The 21,609-nt window shown below is 39.7% G+C and overlaps 1 protein-coding gene across 10 annotated transcripts; it reads right to left on the bottom strand.

Moving 5' to 3' along the window:
- Nucleotides 1–650: 650 nt before the first annotated feature.
- LOC128379122 (paralemmin-1-like) lies at nt 651–18,882 on the bottom strand. 10 transcript variants are annotated; one of them, XM_053338743.1, is made up of 13 exons: nt 18,487–18,882; nt 12,249–12,300; nt 10,943–11,023; nt 7,866–7,984; nt 7,250–7,388; nt 6,342–6,366; nt 5,006–5,086; nt 4,628–4,708; nt 4,095–4,175; nt 3,808–3,888; nt 3,363–3,443; nt 2,969–3,049; nt 651–2,104 (listed from the first exon to the last, which is right to left on the bottom strand). In XM_053338743.1, the coding sequence occupies exons 1-13, from the start codon at nt 18,498–18,500 to the stop codon at nt 1,230–1,232; spliced, it is 1,791 nt and encodes a 596-aa protein (XP_053194718.1). In that variant the 5' UTR covers nt 18,501–18,882; the 3' UTR covers nt 651–1,229. The 10 variants fall into 10 exon arrangements, with proteins under 10 accessions (XP_053194718.1, XP_053194726.1, XP_053194719.1 ...); XM_053338751.1 differs by having other exon boundaries at nt 10,943–11,018; XM_053338744.1 differs by lacking the exon at nt 18,487–18,882 and adding an exon at nt 18,291–18,427.
- Nucleotides 18,883–21,609: the final 2,727 nt, after the last annotated feature.

The raw sequence follows: 21,609 nt of genomic DNA, 5'->3' as shown, positions 1-21,609 counted from the left end.
TGGAGTAAGAGACCTACCTGGTTGTAGCGTCTCAGTTATCGTGCGTAGTAGGAACCAACCTCAATGGAAATATGAATGATCCAACTGATGATCCAAATGACCTGCTTAGTACCTGTACCTTCCTGTCCTCTGTGTCATGTGAGAGCCCCACAAACAAATCCTTGAAGAGCAGGATCACATAACACTGTATATACACTTATATACATATAGACGATATATTTCTGCATACCGCTGTTTTGTGTTTGTATTTGTGTGAAATGAGACACAATAAATATAATTATATTCTGTTTCATTATTATGTATTCCAGTGAAAATTTATTGTTATACATCCATTATTTATTATTTATTTACCAAATTACAGTGACAGCTATAATTAAACATTTAAGCAGACATTAGTAACAGGATCAGAAACAGGATTTTTAGGAGTCCAAATTCCCTCAGTTCAACTCCACCAACCCTGAAGATTTTTGATTTGCAATCAACATCATTTTTTAAGGCAACAACATTTTTCTATATTAATTTAGCAACTAAAATATATTTATTCAAATATATATTTGACATACATTTTATTTCCCTGCATAATTGCCTAAATACAGTTTCAGTGCTAAGAATATATTTCTAGCTGTCCAATTGAAGGATTTTGAGTCTAAAAAAATTACTTAAAACAGAAGATGAGGGGTAAAAAGGTAAAGGTATTTTAAAATAAGTATAATTTTCAAATTCACATTGAATGAAAAGCATAAATCATATCAAGATCAGTGTTAGAAATATATGTGTCCCAAACTGTAAATTACTTCCATCTCTTGAGAAAACCATGCTAAACATGTTATCTTTTAAGGCACAGAACAAGTCCCACAGCAGAGAAAAAGTTGAGTTTTCAGAGGTGAGGTATCAGCACGCCTGCAGGAGTGCATGTTGAAATTCTTTACTTTGTCCACTAGATGGAGGAAGTGGTTTTTAATAAAGAGATGTTAGTCCACAGCTGCTATGTAAGGCATACAGCATAATAAATGTGTCTTTCTTTGGCAAAGGGAAAGTGAAGTAGTGTGTGCTCACAGATGGAACCATCATAAGACCATACCAGGTGGTGGGTTTATGGTCTCAAAGCAGTCATTAGGGCAGCAATGCAGCATACAGTGTCTAATAGAAGGTGTAAGCGTATAAAAATATAAGAAATGACATGATTAAGGCTGATGATAACTGAGGGAGTCTCTCTCCTCAATCATTTCTTACATGACAGAGCAACACTGACAGGTCTTGCGCTTTGAAGTGACTTCTCCCTCTGCAATACTGGGTGGAGATGAATTATGCAGCCCGTTATCACCTTTGTCTCCAAGGACTTTAACTCCGGCTCCATTTCCATCCAGGGGAACGTCCTGAAATGCTTCCTCTTTGGGCTCTTTCTTTTCCTCTTGTTCTGCCACATTATCTAATGTTGCCAGAGGTCCTATGACATGTTCTTCGCCATCTTCAGTGATGATCACTCGTTCCACAGTGAGCATGCCTTCATGGTCCTCTTGTCCCAGACACACACTTTCTCCAGTTGTATCATCTGTGTATCCCATGAACACGAGGGTGACTGGGCCTTCCTCCAAAGTTTTATCCTCGATGTTATCTACTTTTCCCACCATGTCTGTAACATCGATCATGTGTCCGTCCACTTTCTGAACTTCCTCCTCCACACTTACAGCACAACCCTCTATCCCCATCTCAGCCTCAGAATCGTGGCTTCCGGAGCTGTCTAACTGTGTACTGCTCTCCTCTGACATGTCATGACGGGTGGAAAAAGACAGGACTTTACCCTCTGGAGCTCTGTCGGGTTCTATATCCTCTATATTTGTCTCTGCCTTGTTTGGCATGACCGTGACCTCATCCAGCAGTACTTTCATCCCGACCCCATCGATGACGCTCAAGATCTGCCCGAGCTCTTCGGTCGAGGGTTGAACTCCTGACCCACCGACAGTGTGGATGCTCTTCCTGCCATCGTCGAAGACAGTGGCAGCCACTGGAGCATCAGCTGGCTTGGACACGGGGGCCACTGACCTGACGACAGTGGCACCTGTCTTGGGGTCTCTCTCTACCTGCACTGCCAGCATTCCTAGAACTGCAATACAAAAGACAAGGGAAGCTGTCTCAAAAACATGGAGGCCACAAAAACTAAAGAGACAGACGGCGACATTAGAGAACTTTTGAGTTTTTCAGATCGGAATTCAAATTAAAAAGATAAAATGCTAGAGGCAAGACAACTCTCAAGGCTAAATTATAGATACTTATTAAAATTCCCTTTATTGCAACTCATTTTCAGTGCTTATTTACTCCTCAAACTGTCCTTAAATGTATCATATGCCTGGCTGTAATTAAAAGGTGAGAGGTACAAAGGTTAATGTGGGGTCAGGATTAGAGCTTTTGTGACTAATGTGCATTGGCACAATATACAATATTGGGAGACACAATGAGCAAAATGGTGCATGCTTTTTACTCCACACAGCCCTCCAGCGGTCATAAAAAATTAACGAACAGAAATAAGAAAGTGGGCTAAATATAACATTGTTCTCAGGCCATTCACCTCAGTCCCATCATTAAGTCGTAGCCTCAAGGCTGAACTCGGAAAGAGCTACATTAAATAAAGGGGTCATTGTTTGCAAGAGAAAAGAGAGACTAATGCAAATAACTGTTTATATCCCCTGACTAAATCCCTCTGTGTTTTTTCTATGATAAACATTTTAGTCTCATTCCAGCACTGCCAAGACACATAATTACAAAGGGCTGTTGTCAGGATTATTTTATTTTCTGACAAAATATCACAAAGTCCAAGTACATAGTTTTCCCGAAGCTTTTAGCCACATCTTGTGATCATTAACAGTTTGCGCAGTTCTCATGGAGATGGTTTAGTTGTTATCACATGGTCCAAGCACTTTTTTCTTGGCCTTAAATCTTTACCTTGCACTGGTGTCATTTAAATGCTCACCTGATCGGCCATCTTGCCCACTTTCATGATATATGCTGTGTGGCATCGGCATGGAGAAGTGATCCTCAGCCTCATTATCCACTGAGAAAAAAAAAAAAGTTTGTGTTAAAGTTGAACTGATATTAAAATGATTTTTCTCAACCTTAAATCTTTACCTTGCAATTCTATCATTTAAATGTCTAAAGGTTGCCAACAAACAAATGTAAAGGCATTAAGGACTAAGGAAATTGCTCTCAGGGGTTCTCAAACCGCCAAAACGTGAGCAAAAAATACTGTGGACATGTGTAAGTGGAATGTATAAGTTAAAACAAGTACAGCCCTATAATTACACCATAATAAACACTGAACTACTACAAATGTATAAGTTACAAGAAGGTCTGTTCTTGTTCCTCACCTGATCGGGCATCTTTCCCACTTTCATGAAATATGCTGTGTGTCATTGACATGGAGAAGTGATCCTCAGTCTCTTTATCCACTGAAAGAAAAAACACACACATTAAATAGTATTAATGTTGAACTGATATAAAAATGAAATTTTGCTTTAAAATCAGTAAATATGTATGTAGTCTTCTAGCAATGCTAGCCTTCAAATGTGTGTCATCTGCTGCCATGGGACACATCCCACCAGAAGTCTAAATCTTGGCCAAAGCATGAGAAATTCGGAATTTTCCAATTTTCTCTAGGCCTTAGATTTTTCCCAAAAAATTGGTAAAAAAGGAAAAACTAGCAAAATGAAAAATTCTGTGGACATGACCTTGGTATCCATAGCGCTACGTACAGCCCTGTAACTAACTACATCATAATAAATGAACTACTATAAATATGTTCCTGTGTCTCACCTGATCGGGCATCTTTCCCACTTTCATGAAATACGCTGTGCGTCATGGGCATGGAGAAGTGAACGTCAGTCTCTTTATCCACTGAAAGAAAAAACATTTATATTAAAATTGAACTGATGTTAAAATTATTTTTTGCTTTAAAATTATTCAAAATGTATGTAGTCTTCTAGCAATGCTGGACTTCATATGCCAGTCATCTCTACATAAAGCCCTATAATTACACCATAATAAATACTGAACTGGTAGAAATGATGAAAGTTACAACAAGGTCTGTTCCTGTGACTCACCTGATCGGCCATCTAGTCCACTTTCATGAAAGATGCTGTGTGGCATCGGCATGGAGAAGTGATCCTCAGCCTCTTTATCCACTGAAAAAAACAAAACACACACATTAAGTAGTATGTATTAAAGTTGAACTGATATTAAAATGATTTTTTGCTTTCAAATCAGTCATGATGTATGTAGTCTTCTTATCATTGCTGGCCTTCAAATGTCAGTCATCTGCTGGCATGGGACACACTCCACCAGAAGTTTAAATCTCATTCAGTACATCAAAGTATGAGAAATTTGGAATGTTCTTCTTTTTTTCAGCTTTAAATCTTTAACTTGCACTTATATAATTTAAATGTCAAAAGGTGCCCACAAACAAATGTAAAGGCATTAAGGACCTCTGAAAAATGTCACTTCCACGGTATCAAAAAATACTGTGGACATGACTATGGTATCCCCAGTGCTACATAAAGCCCTATAATTACACCATAATAAACACTGAATAGTAGAAATGATGTAAGTTACAACAAGGTCTGTTCCTGTGACTCACCTGATCGGCCATCTAGTCCACTTTCATGAAAGATGCTGTGTGGCATCGGCATGGAGAAGTGATCCTCAGCCTCTTTATCCACTGAAAAAAAACAAAACACACACATTAAATAGTATGTATTAAAGTTGAACTGATATTAAAATGTTTTTTTGCTTTAAAATCAGTCACAATGTATCGCCCACAAACAAATGTAAAGGCATTAAGCACCTTTGAAAAAATTCACTTCAGGATTCTCAAACCACCAAATCATGAGACAAAAATACTGTGGACATGACTTTGGTATCCTCAGTGCTCCATACAGCCCTATAATTACACCATAATAAATACTGAACTACTACAAATGTATAAGTTACAACAAGGTCTGTTCTTGTGCCTCACCTGATCGGGCATCTTTCCCACGTTCATGAAATATGCTGTGTGTCATTGACATGGAGAAGTGATCCTCAGCCTCTTTATCCACTGAAAGAAAAAACACACACATTAAATATATCATAAATTGAACTGATATTAAGAAGTTAAAAGTTTGCTTTAATATCAGTAAATATATATGTAGTCTTCTAGCAATGCTAGCCTTCAAATGTCAGTCACCTGCTGCCATGGGACACGCCCAACCAGAAGTCTAAATTTTTCAGACACTGTTTCCACAAATATGTCCAGAAACTGTTTCGCCTTCTTTTGATAATGTCTTTTCTGTAACTTTGAATATGGTAAAAAGACTTTAGCATGAATCCTTATTTTGTAAACTTGTAGTGTGAAACCTTCATGTAGACATGAACATCCATTACATTCAAGCTCTTGCCAAACAAGTTCACACAATGCTGACTAAGCTTATCACCAACAGATATTCTGTATTTCACAGTACACTGGAGTTTCTAATGCCTGCATGAATGCAGAGTTCACTGGCCGAGCTGGCTAACTTCCGGTTAGCTCTCTGCTAACTTCAACAGGGATGAAATGATATTCAAAATGTTATTTGATAGAATGAATCAAATTCTGATAGTGAAATCAGTCATTTTTGGGGGGGTTATGACATTCACAATTATTTATCCAATATTTTACAGCTGCAACTGTAGTAATGGAGTATGCTATGGTGGAGCCTGTAACATAAGCGTTGACAGTGTTTATGTAATTACTCTCACTGCCAGAAGAGGGCAACAAAAGTCCCGCAGTCCAGCTTTAACTGTTACATTCTTTGAATGAAACCTGAGGGGAAGACAGTCATCAATTTACTTCCCTTTGTTTACTGAAATATCCAACTGTGTTGTAATACCCATAGTTGTGTTAGTGATGAGTCAAATGCTTGCTGCCTTATGTCAGATTTGGCTGTTCTTTTATACTCTAACACCCTTTTCAGTTTTCTTTCCCTCCCAACCATTCTGTTACTTGTACAGGGTGGATCGGCTGAAAAGGGCTTTAGTTTTAAGGAGTTATTCTTGGTATTGCCAGCTGCTACTAATAAACCTATGGCCTAATGGTGTTCTCATTACTAAGTTATGTCATCACGGCCAAAGCAGAGCAGTTTCTCAGCTGTGGCTCCATTCTGTCACCCCGATTTAAATTGCTATTCTTCAGGCAAAGACTTAGTTATGGTAAATTATCATCAGTCAAGAAAGAATGGATTCTAGGCAGCCATTGTCCTGAGAGTGACAAAGAAGAGATAGCAGCTGATGGTAAGCTAATGACCATTACAGCATAGCTAACTTGGACATCTTACCTTGCACGTCCTCGTCAGCTGCAGCCTATGAGTAGAGAAAAGAAACCATTTTAAGTGCTCATAGCCAGACGCTTGAAGCAGACACTGTAACTTTAAACACCTCCCCCCATCTCACTGAGGTTATTTCAACCATTTCAACCATTGCAACCATTGCTGTTTGTTACCACTGTGAGCCTGAGCTAAATTTGGGCTATACAGTAGGGTGCAGTAGAGTGGATCATGTGGTGGAGGTCAAAGTTCACCTGCTATGATGCAGATAGGCTACAATTTACATTTGTAGCAACCTGTCGTATAAATGTAGACTACTGTTAAAGTATCAAATTATACATTTGGATTAAAAGCCTTACAGTGAAACAACAGAAACAGCAAAACAGAGACTTAGAAGTGTGTAGTATTTGTCAAAACAGGCAGAATATTCGTTCATTCAGGGTAAAGTTCTGCTCTGACTTACTCATGCAATGATAAAACATTATGTGGTGGAACAGTGCTGTATTTTTTATTTATGATACAGAATTTGAAGCATGCACAGTTGTACAGGCTATTTTCTGTTTGTTGTAATGTTTACTTATTTAACACACAAGCACTGGGATGTAGCAAGAGACTAAAACTGAATACTACTGGTATCTTCTTACCTAAGAGATCTTTTTCAGTTTAAAGTTTAGCCTTTTGGGGAACATGATGCTGTGTTTTCTGTGTGTTTTAAGCTCACTGCCGTCAGAGCATATAAAATTATCAAACAGTTTGAGGACACTTGCTTCAATTTTTTAAGACAACCTGGATGTTGTTGGATAAAATACTGTACTGTATATGCTGAAATGTCTCTGATGTCGCACTCAAAAGCAAGGCTGTTTTGTCTGGGTGTGCATTTCCACGCTTATGGTACTGTAGAATCATCTGCCTTATCTTACCTGATTGTTGTATGTTCTGGCTGCGGCTATATATTTGACTGATTTTTTGTTTTCCTCTTGGAAAGCTTCTTTATATTTGCTGGCATCTCTTGCCTCGTCCTCCTCGTATTCAGGCATCTTTTGACTTCTGGTTTGCTCCCTAACACACACACACAAACGTACATTGGCATAGACATATGTGTCAACACAAAAAGATGCAGTAAAATGAAATATACATACACAGAACAGAGGACATTCAGCACATTGCGGATCATAGCATGAATGATTCAGAGAAAAAAAAAGAGACATTGTGAATCATAAGTGTGAATGTGTGTGTGTGTTTGTGTTGATGTCGTACGCTATAATCCTTCACATCAACTATCACATGGCATCCTTCTAATTGATCTCATCATGGTCAATGTCGCAGTGTATCTGTGACGAAAATACAGCACTCTGTCCTTCATGGCAAATATTTTCATCTTTAGAGATGGATGTGTGAACGGAGCATATTTTTTTAAATCTGTGTGACAGCAAACCCCCCACCCCCACCCCCACACAGTAAACCTGTAACATTTTGATGCTGTAAAATGTGATTGAATTAATTGCAACCGAATAAAGCTTTTAAAATGTGGCTCACACAGCTGTGTACTCGTCTGCTTCGTCCTGCATTGGAGGACAGGGCCTAAAGCTGACAAGTGAAGGAAGGACAGGAGCTGGGGCAGTTTCACTAAGCCACTGGTCCCTCAAGGACTTCCTCTGTATGAGAATAAGAGAGAGAGAGAGAGAGAGAGAGAGAGAGAGAGAGAGAGAGAGAGAGAGAGAGAGAGAGAGAGAGAGAGAGAGAGAGAGAAGTTAAGGTTAAAGATTAAGGAGAGACAGAAGGACAGAGGGGGACAACAAAATAGGGTCAGACAAGTGACGGAGAGAAAAGAAAATGTTTGTTGATTGTATGTGAGAGGTCAACATTGTGTCCTTTGAGCACTCATTTCTCAGTATGTCTCCCTCCTCCTGTGTAGTTACTGTTGCTCTGCCTGTTTTGTTCTCTAGCAGCACAAATGTAGTTTCCAGCGATAACAGTGGCAGATTTACCATTAAAATTCTAGTACCAATTTTTGAAACAATTGGTACTAGATTTCAGACCCAAATAGATAAGAGCAGGCCAAAATGACATCTGTTCTTGGCACTGCTGTAGCTAGCTGGCTAGTTAAACTAATGTTAGCTCAGTGAGTTGGTTGACTTTCTCGACGAAACTCTTGTACCAGTGTATTTTTAATATGTGCTTGATGGCTAAATGATATCTAAAAGACTAATGCTAAAGCTCCATGATCAAGGCAAAAAGTGAGTATTCTCATGAGCTAATGATCTATGTATATGATGTAGAAACATTCCTTGTAGTGCTAGTTAATCCTAGTATAATCAATCAGTCAATCATTCAACCAGTCTTTATTAGTATAGCACCTCTAGAGGTTAGTGCAGTTCAAAGTGATTTACAGCTGGCTGAGAAGCTGATAAGATAGAGCAAGTGTAGACCATAAAACTGAATACATAAGTAAATTGCAGCTTATGTAAGAGCAGATAAACACAGTTTAATCAATGACTTAGATTGTTTTTTGGGTTTGAAAAGGCAGAGAGAAAAAAAACCACCCTCCAAACTCCAAACCAAAATGTTGAGAAATCCTAAACTTGACACAGCTGCTGTGCCATGTTATGTTAGATAAGCTATTAGTAGCTAATTGTTATTCGGTGAGGAGAGCTTTAGCAAATACAGAAACACAACCAAAACAAACATGTTGCTCATCAAGCCTCTTGCCTTCTGTGTTGACACAGAACAGAAGGTTTCATTCAATGGATCAAGACGAACAGGCAGCCACCACGCCACGGTCTCCTGCCACTTTGCCTTCTCTGCAGACCGGGCAAAGCCTGTTGTGCTGCCATTTTGGATCTAGCTGAGGATGAGTAAGGCCGGCAGAATGCTGTTGTGTGAGAGTGACAGTGAAAAGGTGTCACAGCTCTGTGCAACCGCCCAGGGACCTAGACATCCTGCTCCTGTACTGATGATGGCAAGATTTTTGCTGTGAACGAGAGTGACAACCTGAAACCTGATGATGCCTTTTTTTTCTCCAGGCTTTACACCCCAAACTCTTCATCACAAGCTGTAATACCACAATCGCTTTTCTATACTGTAACCTTAAAACTTCATTTCCTGTTTTACAACTTCCCGCAAACACAATAAATATGAACATTTCTAATAGACAAGAAATCTAAGCCAGAATACGCCAGTGTTTAGTGCATCTTCACACTATTCAGGGTGGATTGATCCAACTCCATACGCATCTGTGCCATGTATCACTGCATGGGCCTGCCCTTTCTTTGGGTGTGACCCACGAGGAAGTTGAGATGCTGAGAATACCATCATCTCCTTTGGGCTTTAGTAAGAAACACAGACAAATTCTGCCTCACATATAACTGCCTCAAAGATGAAGAAGGCGTTTTTATATCTGCAGGCTAAAGTCATTCAACTGCAGTAGGGATGGTCTGTCCCTGCCGCTAGCAACGCACATGGCCCCAGGCGTCGGGTAGTTAGAGAGAGCAGAAATGTGTTCCGAACTGTTTGTGTGGGAGGTTACAGTTTGCATGATGCACCACTGGGCTACTGACAGCATAGATAATGTAGGTTTGTGTGTGTGTTGTTTGTTTTCAAAAGAGCTTGGACTACAGGGAATCGTGAAGTACTTAATGGGATGCACAACAGCTCAGTGCAAAGAATCCTCAAATAATCACTTTCCATTTCACATCATTGTTTTTAACAGCCAGAGGGTTAATCAAATGTATTTCCTGTTGTAGGTCAGGTTGACATAGTAACAAGGAATCCCTGGTTGTGCTTCAGGAAATCTGCAAGCTGTTCTGCACATGACATGCAACATGCTCATGGAACTGAAAACTACTCGCTTATGTGTTGCTGGGTCTAAATCAGAGCCATAGTGAAGTCCGAGGGGACCCCACCCAGAACACTTGTGCTAGGCGTCGGCTAACAAGCAGCTCAGCTTGGCAACAATCACTAGACATGACATTATATGAGGGTGGGACACAGCAGTGGTGATTTTTAACATGAAGCAGCTGGAGAGGAGGGAGAACAATGAAAACAAAAGGGTAGACCCTACGCCAAGTTTGACTGACTTTACTAAAAGATTATTCTAAGCTAAGAGTAGTTCAACATTATGGGAAATATACTTTTTCTCTTTCTTGCTGAGAGTTAAATGAGAATATTTATACTACTCTCATGTATACACAGTGACTATGATGCTACCACCAGCAGCCTGTTAGGTTAGCTTGCCATGAAGACAGGAAACAGAGGAAACAGCCTGATTAAAGCTAACTAATTAACACCATGTGTCTTTTTTACACTTCGATTTTTGTATGGATTGAAACAAATGAGATACAAATGAGAGTAAATTAGCTTTAGAAGTGCTGCTAGGTGTATTTTGTTACCTTCAGATACAGCCAGATTAGCTGTTTTTCTCATTTCCAGTCAGAAATGGTGGTTGGATTCGGCCCATTTGAAAACTTTAGAGAATTAAAATCACACTTTCAGATTCTCAGGTGCCGTCCAGGTGATTTCCTCCACTCTATACCTTTTTGCAGCACAGGCAAATTAAGACAAGCCACTGGCAGTATCATCATTCCCTGTTTGACCCATGTGTGATTGATGCAGACCTTTTTCTGAGCTGTCTTCAACCACTCCTCGTCTGTTTCCCTCCTCAGCTTCTCTTCTTCTTCCTGGTGGCGACGCCTTTCCTGGTGACAGGAGAAAAGATTAAATCTTTGAAGTGGGAATGTGAGGGGAAAAAAAGGAAACCTGTAGACCTTTAGACATTTGGTATTTCCCGCCTTGCACCGAGGCTCATAGTACAGCTGATACAGCAGGGAGGTAAGATACAGTGTGTTACTTCAGTCACTGTCTTCTCTCTGGGACTAAATCTGTTTCAAAGCTATCACAAAAAAATGTAGAAATATTGAAAGAGACACTCTGACTGAGCTGCCTCCAGACACATTTTACTAATCATGAGAGGACTTGCATGTTATCATTATTTACAGACATTCTCATTGTCACAACTACTTTGCCCTTTTAACACTGCTTGCAAAGAATTCTTGTTACCATTGTAGTTTAAACCTTATAAAAGTGTTGTCACTACTTACCCCTTACATACTCTGTTAACAGTCCTCCTGTAAGTTATCTCTCAATGGAAAAAATGTAGTAAAACTTGAATTATTCCCCCAAAAAAGCAGGTTAATGTGAACAGAAACAACCGAAACTGCTGTATTTTCTTCTGCAAACAACAGATAAGACTTGATCCAAGACCACTGTAGTCACAGTGGTGGGTTACACCCGCTTTTTAATATAATCTAAGGCAACACCCCTTTACAGTCATGATCTCTGAAAACAAGTACTCCTTCTGTATGAAAGCAGAGTACTGAGAAAGAGGGAGAGAGAAAGAGAGAGAGTGAGAGGGGATATTTTTAGGAAATGTAACGGACAGATTAAAGCGGAGAGATACAGCTGGCAGAACTGGCAGGATGCCGATAGAAATAGTTAAGCGACACAGGACATTATAGGCATGCTGACACTGTATCTGTACAGTTAATGTAAGCTGTAGACATACTGAGGTCTACTCCAGACCTTCACTGTCTGTAGTGAAGTTGGTCACTTGTGTCTGCAGTCTGCCACGGCTGATTTTAGATTGGAGAGAGGTCAAGCAGGCTCCACTCAGGCCCTCGAACCATTCATTTCACAGATCAGTGATTATTGGCCATAATGTTAACTGGAGAATGTTCTCTGCATGCTCACTTCAGGCAACGCAGATCATGTGAACCCAAATCACTGAAGTGACATTAGACAGTGTTGGTGCAGTAACATTATTTTTGACATGAGGTGAAAGTTGAAGATGGTTTAAGGCAGACTGAGGTGGACAGTAAAAGGGCAAAACTAAAGAAACAAAGATAGAAAAAAAGACATTCTCACCGCTATAGCTTGCAGCCTTTGTTGGTAATTCTCTGTCTCATCCATGCTTTGCCTAAAAAAGAAAAGAAAAAAAAGATATTACAGAAGAAGTAAGAATTCGAAAAGTTGTAAAGTTGACATTTTTCTGAAAACATGAAGTAGAAAAAAATCACCAAAATACACAAAATAGGGACACTTTGTCTAATAAAATGAATGTTGTAGAAGTCATAACAGTTTTATAGCAAACCACATGAGCATGCATAGCAGCATGCATGTGTGTGCTGCTCAGTCATCAGTACATCACTTTGTTTCTCTCAGGATGATGTTTAATAACTTTGGTGATCTCTTACTTTTCATACAGTGCCATCATCTGGCCAACATTTTAATTTATCTAATACTTTATCATCAAATACCTGTAAAATGAGTGATATTCCCATCAGCCTTGTTTTATTGCTTATAAGAAAATGTTAGCATGCAAAACTAAGATGGTGAACATGGTAAACATTATACCTGCAAAACATCAGCATGTTGGTATTGTCATGTGACCACGTTAGTGTGCTGACATTCGCATTTAGCTCAAAGCAATTCTGCATCTACGTACAGCCCTCATAGAGCCGTTAGTCTGGTTGTACTGTCATCAAATCCCCCCAAAAAGGAACAATATGTTACTCATGCATTACTTGCTACTGGATGTAAATCTTAGAAAAACAATAGGTCATAAATATAGGGTAGCATATTTTTAGAGAGGCTCAGCAATTTCCTAAAACATCTGGGTGTTGTAGTTCATTACTCAAATAGTGTAAATTGTTCAGGACTATTGTCACCAGCGGATGAATCCACTTTTGGTGCACTGGAGAGTATTTAAGGCAGCATGATGTCTGTGGGGTTGACTCAGTGGAACTTCCTGTCTGCACTTCTGCTTGAGATGACTTGGCCTTTTTATTATATAACAAGCTGATTGTTACAATTTAAAAGATGTGTTTTGATTTATATTCACAAATCAAATAACAGACTAATAAAGTAATGAATCAACAACAGCATCTGGTTTAGTTATGCAAATAATTGTAATAATTAAATCATCTGCATTATCGTACTGATATAATAACATCAGAGCTTTTTTGGAAAGTTTCATCACAGCTGAGAAAATGTGCAGGTCACATGACATCAATAGTGCCTGTTTTCATGGTAATGAAGGGAAATGTTTCTCAGTGCAATGATGTGATTCACTTATTTATATATGTAATATATTTGAATATGGCTGATGGAATATGGCTCATTGCAGAGGAATACAAGGAATAAGATATATCTCCAGACAATACTTGTTAGAAGGATCAATTCTTTGTAGGTTTTGGTCAATTGGATGACTTTATTCTATACAGATGAAAGCGTAAGCATGACGATGAAGTGCTGATTCCCACTACTCCCTTGGGTGTTGATTACTCAGCTTCAAAGCATCACCCACATTATCTCTCGCACCGCGGCACACATGAGAGCCACACAGAAGATGAGAGGAAAAGTTTACTACAGCTGAATACATAATAAACTCCCGACAGAGTTCACCGAAAAGAAAAGGTGAACAGGGGCCACAAACTTTGGCAGCGTTCAGTATCTCAGTTTCTCAGCACTCCATACTAACAAGGAGGCAAACTCAAAGAGCTATCGATCGAGGGAGGACTCGCTCTTTAAAGCAGTGAGGAGGAGGAGTGATGAAGAGACTGTACTGTACTACACAGATATTGATCAGCCCGCGCTCTGACTCGCAGGTCAAATAGTTGACCCCTTGCCAAAAGTTGGCTTGCACAGTCTCAGTTTAGAGTGTGACTGTGTCGGCCTGTAGTGTGAAGCTGTAGATAGACACAGCTCGCATTCCTCACACATTTAACTTGCACTCTGAACTTTCTTAAAGCGGTCCAGCTGGTAAAGTGTTCTTTAGCTCCACCTGTTGAGACCGTGTTTCCACAGTTGTAGCCCTGACTGTGTTTACTGATTTCATGGATTTTCAGTAACTGGAGTCACTCTAGGATAAAATGTGACAGTTAATAAGACTTCCTGAGGCTGTAAGATTTATTTTAATAAAACTAAAAGACAGGAAATAAAAGAAAATGAAACAAGGAAACGAGACAAAGTATTAATTTTGCCTTGAGAGTGATGTGAGCATTAAAATATACTGTACGGTAGATGGTCAAATGAAATGCTGATTATACTGTGAACTGTAACAAACCGACTTTTTTAACCATGATGTTATCTAATCAATTTGAATTTGTCCACAGACGCTGTGATTATCTTCATATAAAAGTAATTCTCCTCTGTTCATAATCCTGTGACAGACTTCACACTTCCTGCGCACACGTTACATCAAAAGCCTCTCACTGCAGAGGACTGGCTCTTTGAAGTCGGCCAGCTTAAAAACCTTTTGGGATATATATAATAATTTACCATTAATGACTGTTTATTAGCTCACTAGAGATAATGGAATATCTGCTTCAGGCTCCAGAGTGCTGCTTGATGAGCGTCAGATCTCCTTTTCATATTTTAGAATTAGGTGATAGATTTCTAATGTGTTCAGGTGGGGTTTTTTTTTTCTCCTCCAGTTGTTCAAAGCAAATCAATCTAAGGAGGATGAATGGAGGGATGAATGTAGCCATGTAGCATTCATTGCACTGTAGGGTTTTAGTTATTTTGGTCATTTCAGGCTGTGTTAAAAGCTGAGGTCTATGAATGTCGATTTATGCGCACCTAACATTACTGTGACAACTAAGAATCATGAGCTGTTATTGCTTTTCCCCCCAATAAATTCTAAATAAATCCAAATGTCACCTTTTTGTGTGGTGGCACTTTATTAAAAATGCAGTTATAAATATAGAAATATGGAAAAGAAATGTGGCAGCCCAGATAATTTCACCTGTACTACCTGTGCTGTGTCATCACACTGCAGGATTATTGTTTATAACATACATATCAAAGTTGTATATGATCCATATAGACTTATTGTTTTATGCTGCTCCATTTACCTCTGAAGTTGGAAGACAGAGCTGAGAATGATGTCACCTGAGTTAGAATCGTTCCTCTTTAGAAGTCGGAAAAACCATGATTAGCCAGGTTAGCCACTGATAGCAAGACCAGCAACCTGTCCACAAATAGAAGTTAGACAGTGCTGTATGTATGATTCATTTAATGAGACACAAATAAGACAAAACTGCTAATAAACAGGATACAACTACAACTTTCACACTGTTGATGGTGGTATTTGTGGTTGGGGGCTGTTGAGATTCTATGGCTTTCCAAGTCGGAAATCCGACTTCAGGGGGCGTTCCAGTTGAAATTCTGACTTTCGAGTACAACTGGAACACACCATGACTCTGTGTCTCATTCACAATTCAGTCACTAAACGTCAGTTTATTGTACTGGAACTTAACTCTGTGTAGTTATAATCAAGTTGATTCTAATCTTAACTAATCCACAGCATTCAATGTTATTTACAACAATCTCGTGCTTCAAACTTTATGGTTTGTGTTTGTTTCTTTCCGGCTTCATGGTCCATAAAAAATGGCTTATCCAGTTTAGCGTGGAAGAACTTGACTGGCCTGCCATGACATCTTACTATCAGAAAGCCGCAGGAGGTTAACCAGGTTTTGGAAATTGATGTTTGGATGTCCACATAAACATAAAAGAGAGGATAGCAGTCCTAGGTAAAAGTGGAGATGAAGTTAGTAGGAGCCGGAGTTACTGAAGTAGCAGTACGAGCACAAGTTGTAGCAGTATAGTGATAGTGTTACTTTATAATCTCACTAACAGAAATAGTTTCGTCACTGAAAGCCAAGTGATTTGATACAAAGACGAAAGCTTGCAGCGGCACAGATCACAGGGAACACAAAGATCAAGACAAATTCCCTCAGATGTGTGACACACGACAACATGCGGCTGTGAGCCACAGGTGGGAGATGCGCTGCGTCTATGTGACATATGAAGGAGGAATAATGAGGAGCTGCTCATTGAAGGAGTCTCTGCTCTGTTTGAATATGACAAAGAGAAGCTCATTGAGAAGCACAAGGTCACTGACAGCCCCGGGGGGACTGCTATCTTCTCATGACAGCCGCCTCAGCCCATACACACACACAAACACATGCACCAAATAATACAAAGCAGCAGCAAGCCTTGGAGTGAGTAAATATGAATATGATGCTCGTATGTATGTGTGAGCGAGTGTGTCGCCTGGAGGTTAATGACATGAGAAATGTTGACAGAGGGATGGTTGATGTTTCGCTGGCAGTGTAGCCCGTGTTTCACAGACACTATTATTCTCACGGCGCCCCCCGTGGAAACAAGCTTATATGATGGATGTTAATCATCTGACACCATATGTATCACTTCCTCCGGACACAGAAGCCGTCGTGAGGCAACACGATAGCTGAACAGCCCGATGACAAAAAAGAGAACACCGACTAATAGTTCAGGGATGAAGAGGTTTTGAGGCCAACAGATGTAGACTGAATTCCATGGAGGTTAACGACCCAAGAGAGATCCCCACGGTCAAAAGAACAGAACAGAAAGTCTCTGTGCATCCAGCACGACTCACATTTAGACCTGCAGATGTAGACTTGATGAGCAAGACAAGATTATTTGATGCAGCAAAAAACCTGTGCAGGGTTTCACCTCATCTGAATATCTTTGGGTTTTGTGCTGCTGTTCCAAATTTATATGAGCCAGTATGAATTAAGAAGATTCTGCATGTTTACAAAACCAAAAAAATAGGATGAATGAATAGAATATTTCATGTTTTCTTTTGTACATTGGGACCTTCTTGGTGCAGAAACTGATTTATCTACTTATTTTTTCATTTTTCTTTTTGGGTTGTCACTGTTTCTAAGGAAGAAAACAAGGACATATTATTTACTTTATTTTTACATGCGTATTTGAGTCTAATGAAATAAACTAAGCTAAGCTAGGCTAAGCTATAATCTAAGCTAAACTAAACTAAGCTACGCTAAACTAAGCCAAGCTAAGCTAAGATAAACTAAATTAATCTGAACTAAACTAAGCTAAACACAAAGCAAATATTTGAGTAGGTCAATTTTGACATTTTATAGACAATTCAGCTGATAGAAATTATACAACAAATTGTGAGATAGAAAACAAATGGACTGTTTTCATTTTATTTCACAATGCCTCAAAAGTAACTGAAATATGCAAAAATGCCCATAGGCTCCAAGAAATGTTATATAAGTGATCGCTTTCACACTTATACATTGTATATTATACAACATGTAATCCTCAGCGTGATTGAAACTGAGACTGATCAGACATAACCAGAGAGAACACAAACAAAACAGCCTAAATGAGATTTCAGGTCATTTTTAGTGAAATCTTTTTTTCTGTAAAAACACACTAGAGAAAACATGCCATGCTGCTGTTTTGAAAGCAAAAACTGATCATGTCACTCATCTGATGTGTTTCAACCATCCTGACAGAGCCTTTCTCTAAAATCTCTATCTCCAGTGGTTGGGGTTTTTTTTGTGTACATATTCCTCTAGATACAGGCAGAAGAGCTAATTGCATGTACATTTTTCTTCATAGGGAACGGGTCACACTTCTCCTTCATGTGTCAAACAATAGAAAATCTAATTAGTTGCAGCACCTGCACACAAATCAAAACTTCCACTTCAATCCCTCCAACCAGAAGTCAGCATACACCTGAATTAAGTTCCACAATTGGATTCCTCCAATACGAAGAAATACAAAAGAAAGAATTTAGTAACAACAATCATAAAAAAGATTAGATTAGTACCCAAGAACAAAATTCAATAATTCAGTTGTTCTCATAACTGAAGTCCTCATAACCCAAAAATGTCCAAATATAAAAGGGGTCCAACAATCTTCACTAATCAACACACAGTTTTGTCTCTCTAAAGTTAATTTGTCTTATGGTAAACATGATGATATTGAGGCTTCTCACAGCCTGGAAGCACATATGAGTGGGTGTACTGTATCACGCATATAGAAAATGCATTTCAAGCTCAGTGCTTTGATGTGTCATAAACAGCCATAAATGAAATGACTATATACCTTGCTGACTAAGGTTCCTCTCCCAGAGCTATTGGACGAGGTAAAATATATAGTGGATGTTTTGAACTTAAACTGCCCTTTCAGTCAATTTCCTCTGACTTCTCTCTTGCCTTGTAGGAGAAACATTTCCTGCAGGGACAGAGAGAGAGAAAGAAGGAAAAGCAGACACATGGATTTCAAAGCTTGTATCACTTACAGGAGGGTCGGCATCTTATCTTCTCCTGCCCTCCTAGGGGGGTTGAAAATGGCCTTTTACCGCTGTCACTTCCTTTTAACACGCGACTCACTGCTCAGGTCTGGCGAGAAGTGACAGCACGATCTTGCGAGGGAAGGAGTGGGTGTGAACAGTTTGAGCATCGGTGGTACGCAAGAGATGAAGCACTGTATACTTCAGATTTGAAAAGTACAATTAGATCCCAAGTAGCTACTCTTCTTCTCAAGAGGGAACACAATGAAACAGTAGTCATCTCTATAACAATCTTCAGAGCGGCACAAGCCCAAAGAAATCCCAGTGCGTGAAGAGGCAGTCATCAATCTTGTTTTCTGTGTTTCAACATAGTGATTACCAGATCACAGAAAAGCCAACACTGACTTTTTGTTCTGTTATCATTTCTGTTACTGCTTGTTCTGTCCTATGTTACAAACTGACCACACGTTTGCTTCCAAAGTTCAGCCGAGCCAGTAAAGTAGGTGAAAAGTCAAAATGCAGATGTTTGAGCCTCTGTGGGGACCAGAGCTCCTCACTGTGTGGAGAATGTTTGTCCAAATTTAGCACAGTTAAGGGATCACAACAGTCAGAAGTATTCATTGTCTGGGGACCATAAACATCTCTAATCCAAACATCAGTGGTTGAGACATTTCAGCATTAGACATTAGAATGGCTAAATATTAGGGGATTTTTGGCCTTTAGACCACCGTCCCTTTTATTTAGTTTGATTTAGTGATGTGAGAGGTGTGAAAAGGTTTTTAGGCCTGGCTGAAGGGTGAAACGTTGGTGTATTGGTGTAAAAACAAAATGTGAAGCGATGGAAACAGACAGCAAATGAATCATGATGCACATGAAGCTGCTTCACTGAAAAGACAAAAGAAGAGTGTAGACGTCAAATCTGTGTGGAGCTATGAGGAGACTGTAATGCCCATTAAAGTAATACATTATACTACTATAAATACCATATATCCATCATGTTTTCAGCTTTTTTTACATGGTTTTATCTTTGACTGGTTCTCTTTTATCTTATCTAATCTTGATGCACCCTCTTCTTCTGCAATGGTAAGGAGGAACCACTGACTGAAAAATTAGGGCAATCAACCATGGCGGGATATACCATTCGGGCAATCTGCTCAAGTGCCCAGTGGCCCAAAGGAGCCCTCCATGACAGTCAGGCTCCACAGAAGTATGACACAAAGTTTGACCCATTCTTTTATATTGATAGTTATCATCATTGTCAGAAACCTACTTTGTCCTGAATGAAATATGGAGTTATAAGGTTTCAGGCAGTGACAGCAGCGCTATCCAGGAAAATGATGATTGGTAAGCAGCCCGCAAGGCACTGTGGGTAGTTTGTATCGAGTGAGTGGGACATATTATCAACTAGTGGAATGAGCATGAGTTTAAGTGCCTGCAGGGGGCCCATGGGGGTACTAATCCAGCCACGCAACCAAGTATTTATCACGACAACCCAGCTCCTGACATTCATATAACAGCAGTTAATTTGCATTTATTCAAAATTTCTTTTGATGTTTTTCTTGAATTTGGTTAAAATTTGGACCACTTTTGGCTGGAAACCAAGCTTATCATCCACTCATGTTGTTGTGGAAAGTGGCCTTCCTTTGAAGGTTTGATGAGAGTGCTGAGAGTCAACCAAAACAGTAAAGTTGCAGTCTGTAACACCAAAGCAATGAGCTGAAAGACACTAAAATACACAGTAGAGCTAAGAGGAACTGCAGGGTGGGGGGATTAGTCGATACAACACGATATGATACGATATACTTTATTGTTCCTTTAGGGAGGTTTGTCTTGGACTCAACTGCTGCAAACATAAATGCCCTGTGAGTCTGTCAATACATGTGACACCTTTCAGTTTTTGTTCATATAACATATTGATTGCTTTAAAGACTTGAATCCAGTCCAGTTGGGACATCACAATTACTTCAAACAAGCTTGATTTGTATATCTAATGGGGATTTCCAATTCTGGTTCTCAGTATTCAGAGTAGTGTTGGCTAGGACTGATCCTGTTCCAGGTGGTGAAAACACTTTTTACATCTGATTTCATAATCATTGTGGTGGTTTAACAAAGTATCTCAATAGTGTATATAATTATAGCTAATGCCAAAAAGGTATTATGCAAATGATTTAAATACATGAACAAGGTCTTTGAGCTGTAAGCGACAACAGCATAGCAGATGTTGAATCACATCAGCCCTTAAGAATACACAGATTAACTCAGAAAAGTGACAGACATGTAATATATCTCTTTTTAGATCACTGTAATACAGTGAGTGACAGAGGACATTGTGTTTGGCACAAAAAACCAACACAATGTAGTGAGCTTTTAAAGGAGGGAGTAATGAATCAGTGCTGGCCAGTAATGGCAGAGTTTCAGCATTGTGTCCATCAGTGGGTAATCTGTCTAATGTCAGGGGGGGAAACTGGGTGGCAGCCAGGACCAGCAGCTTCCTCTCAGCTGATATCAGAGAGCCTTGGAGGGGGGACTGACTCAGATCAATGTGCTGTGTGTCTGGGATTTCCCTCTGGCACACACTCACACACGCATTCACACATAACCCACTCTTGCCTTCATTCATTAATCCAAGCCTAACTGTATTTCAGCGAGTATTCGATGCCATGTTTGCTCTCCTAATCATTCTGTGTGTTTGATCAATGCTTCTGCAGGTGTGAGCGTACGTTTATCTGCGCATTTACACTCTATCACGCTCCGTCACATCACTCTCACGCAGGTACTAATTTTTGCTGTCTTGTTTCATGTGAACATCCTGTTTTTGTTTCAGGCTTCAAGGTTCTCCTCTACTGTCAGATGAGTTTATTTCTGTGCAGTTGTCATCTTGCGGCGCAGATTGTGAGCCATCGTGTGTGTCTGCTCCTTTCAAAGGCCCGCGTACAGCCTGATGTCAGTGTGACTTACTTCATCATTGGCTCAAATCAGCATCAAAGCCCCGGCAGACGAGGCCGCTGCAGATGGCTGCTGTGTGCTCTGTTGCCTTGTTTGTCTGAGCAGCTCTGTCAAGCACTTGTTAATTAGAAAGAAGGGACGCCTCGCTTCCCCAGCAGGGTGAATGCTACCCAGTGCGTCCTACAG

Source organism: Scomber japonicus, chromosome 18 (assembly GCF_027409825.1).
Source record: "Scomber japonicus isolate fScoJap1 chromosome 18, fScoJap1.pri, whole genome shotgun sequence".
NCBI classification, from domain to species: Eukaryota; Metazoa; Chordata; class Actinopteri; order Scombriformes; family Scombridae; genus Scomber; species Scomber japonicus.
Note: the sequence above shows the minus strand (reverse complement) of the source record. Positions and strands in the feature narration are given on the sequence as shown.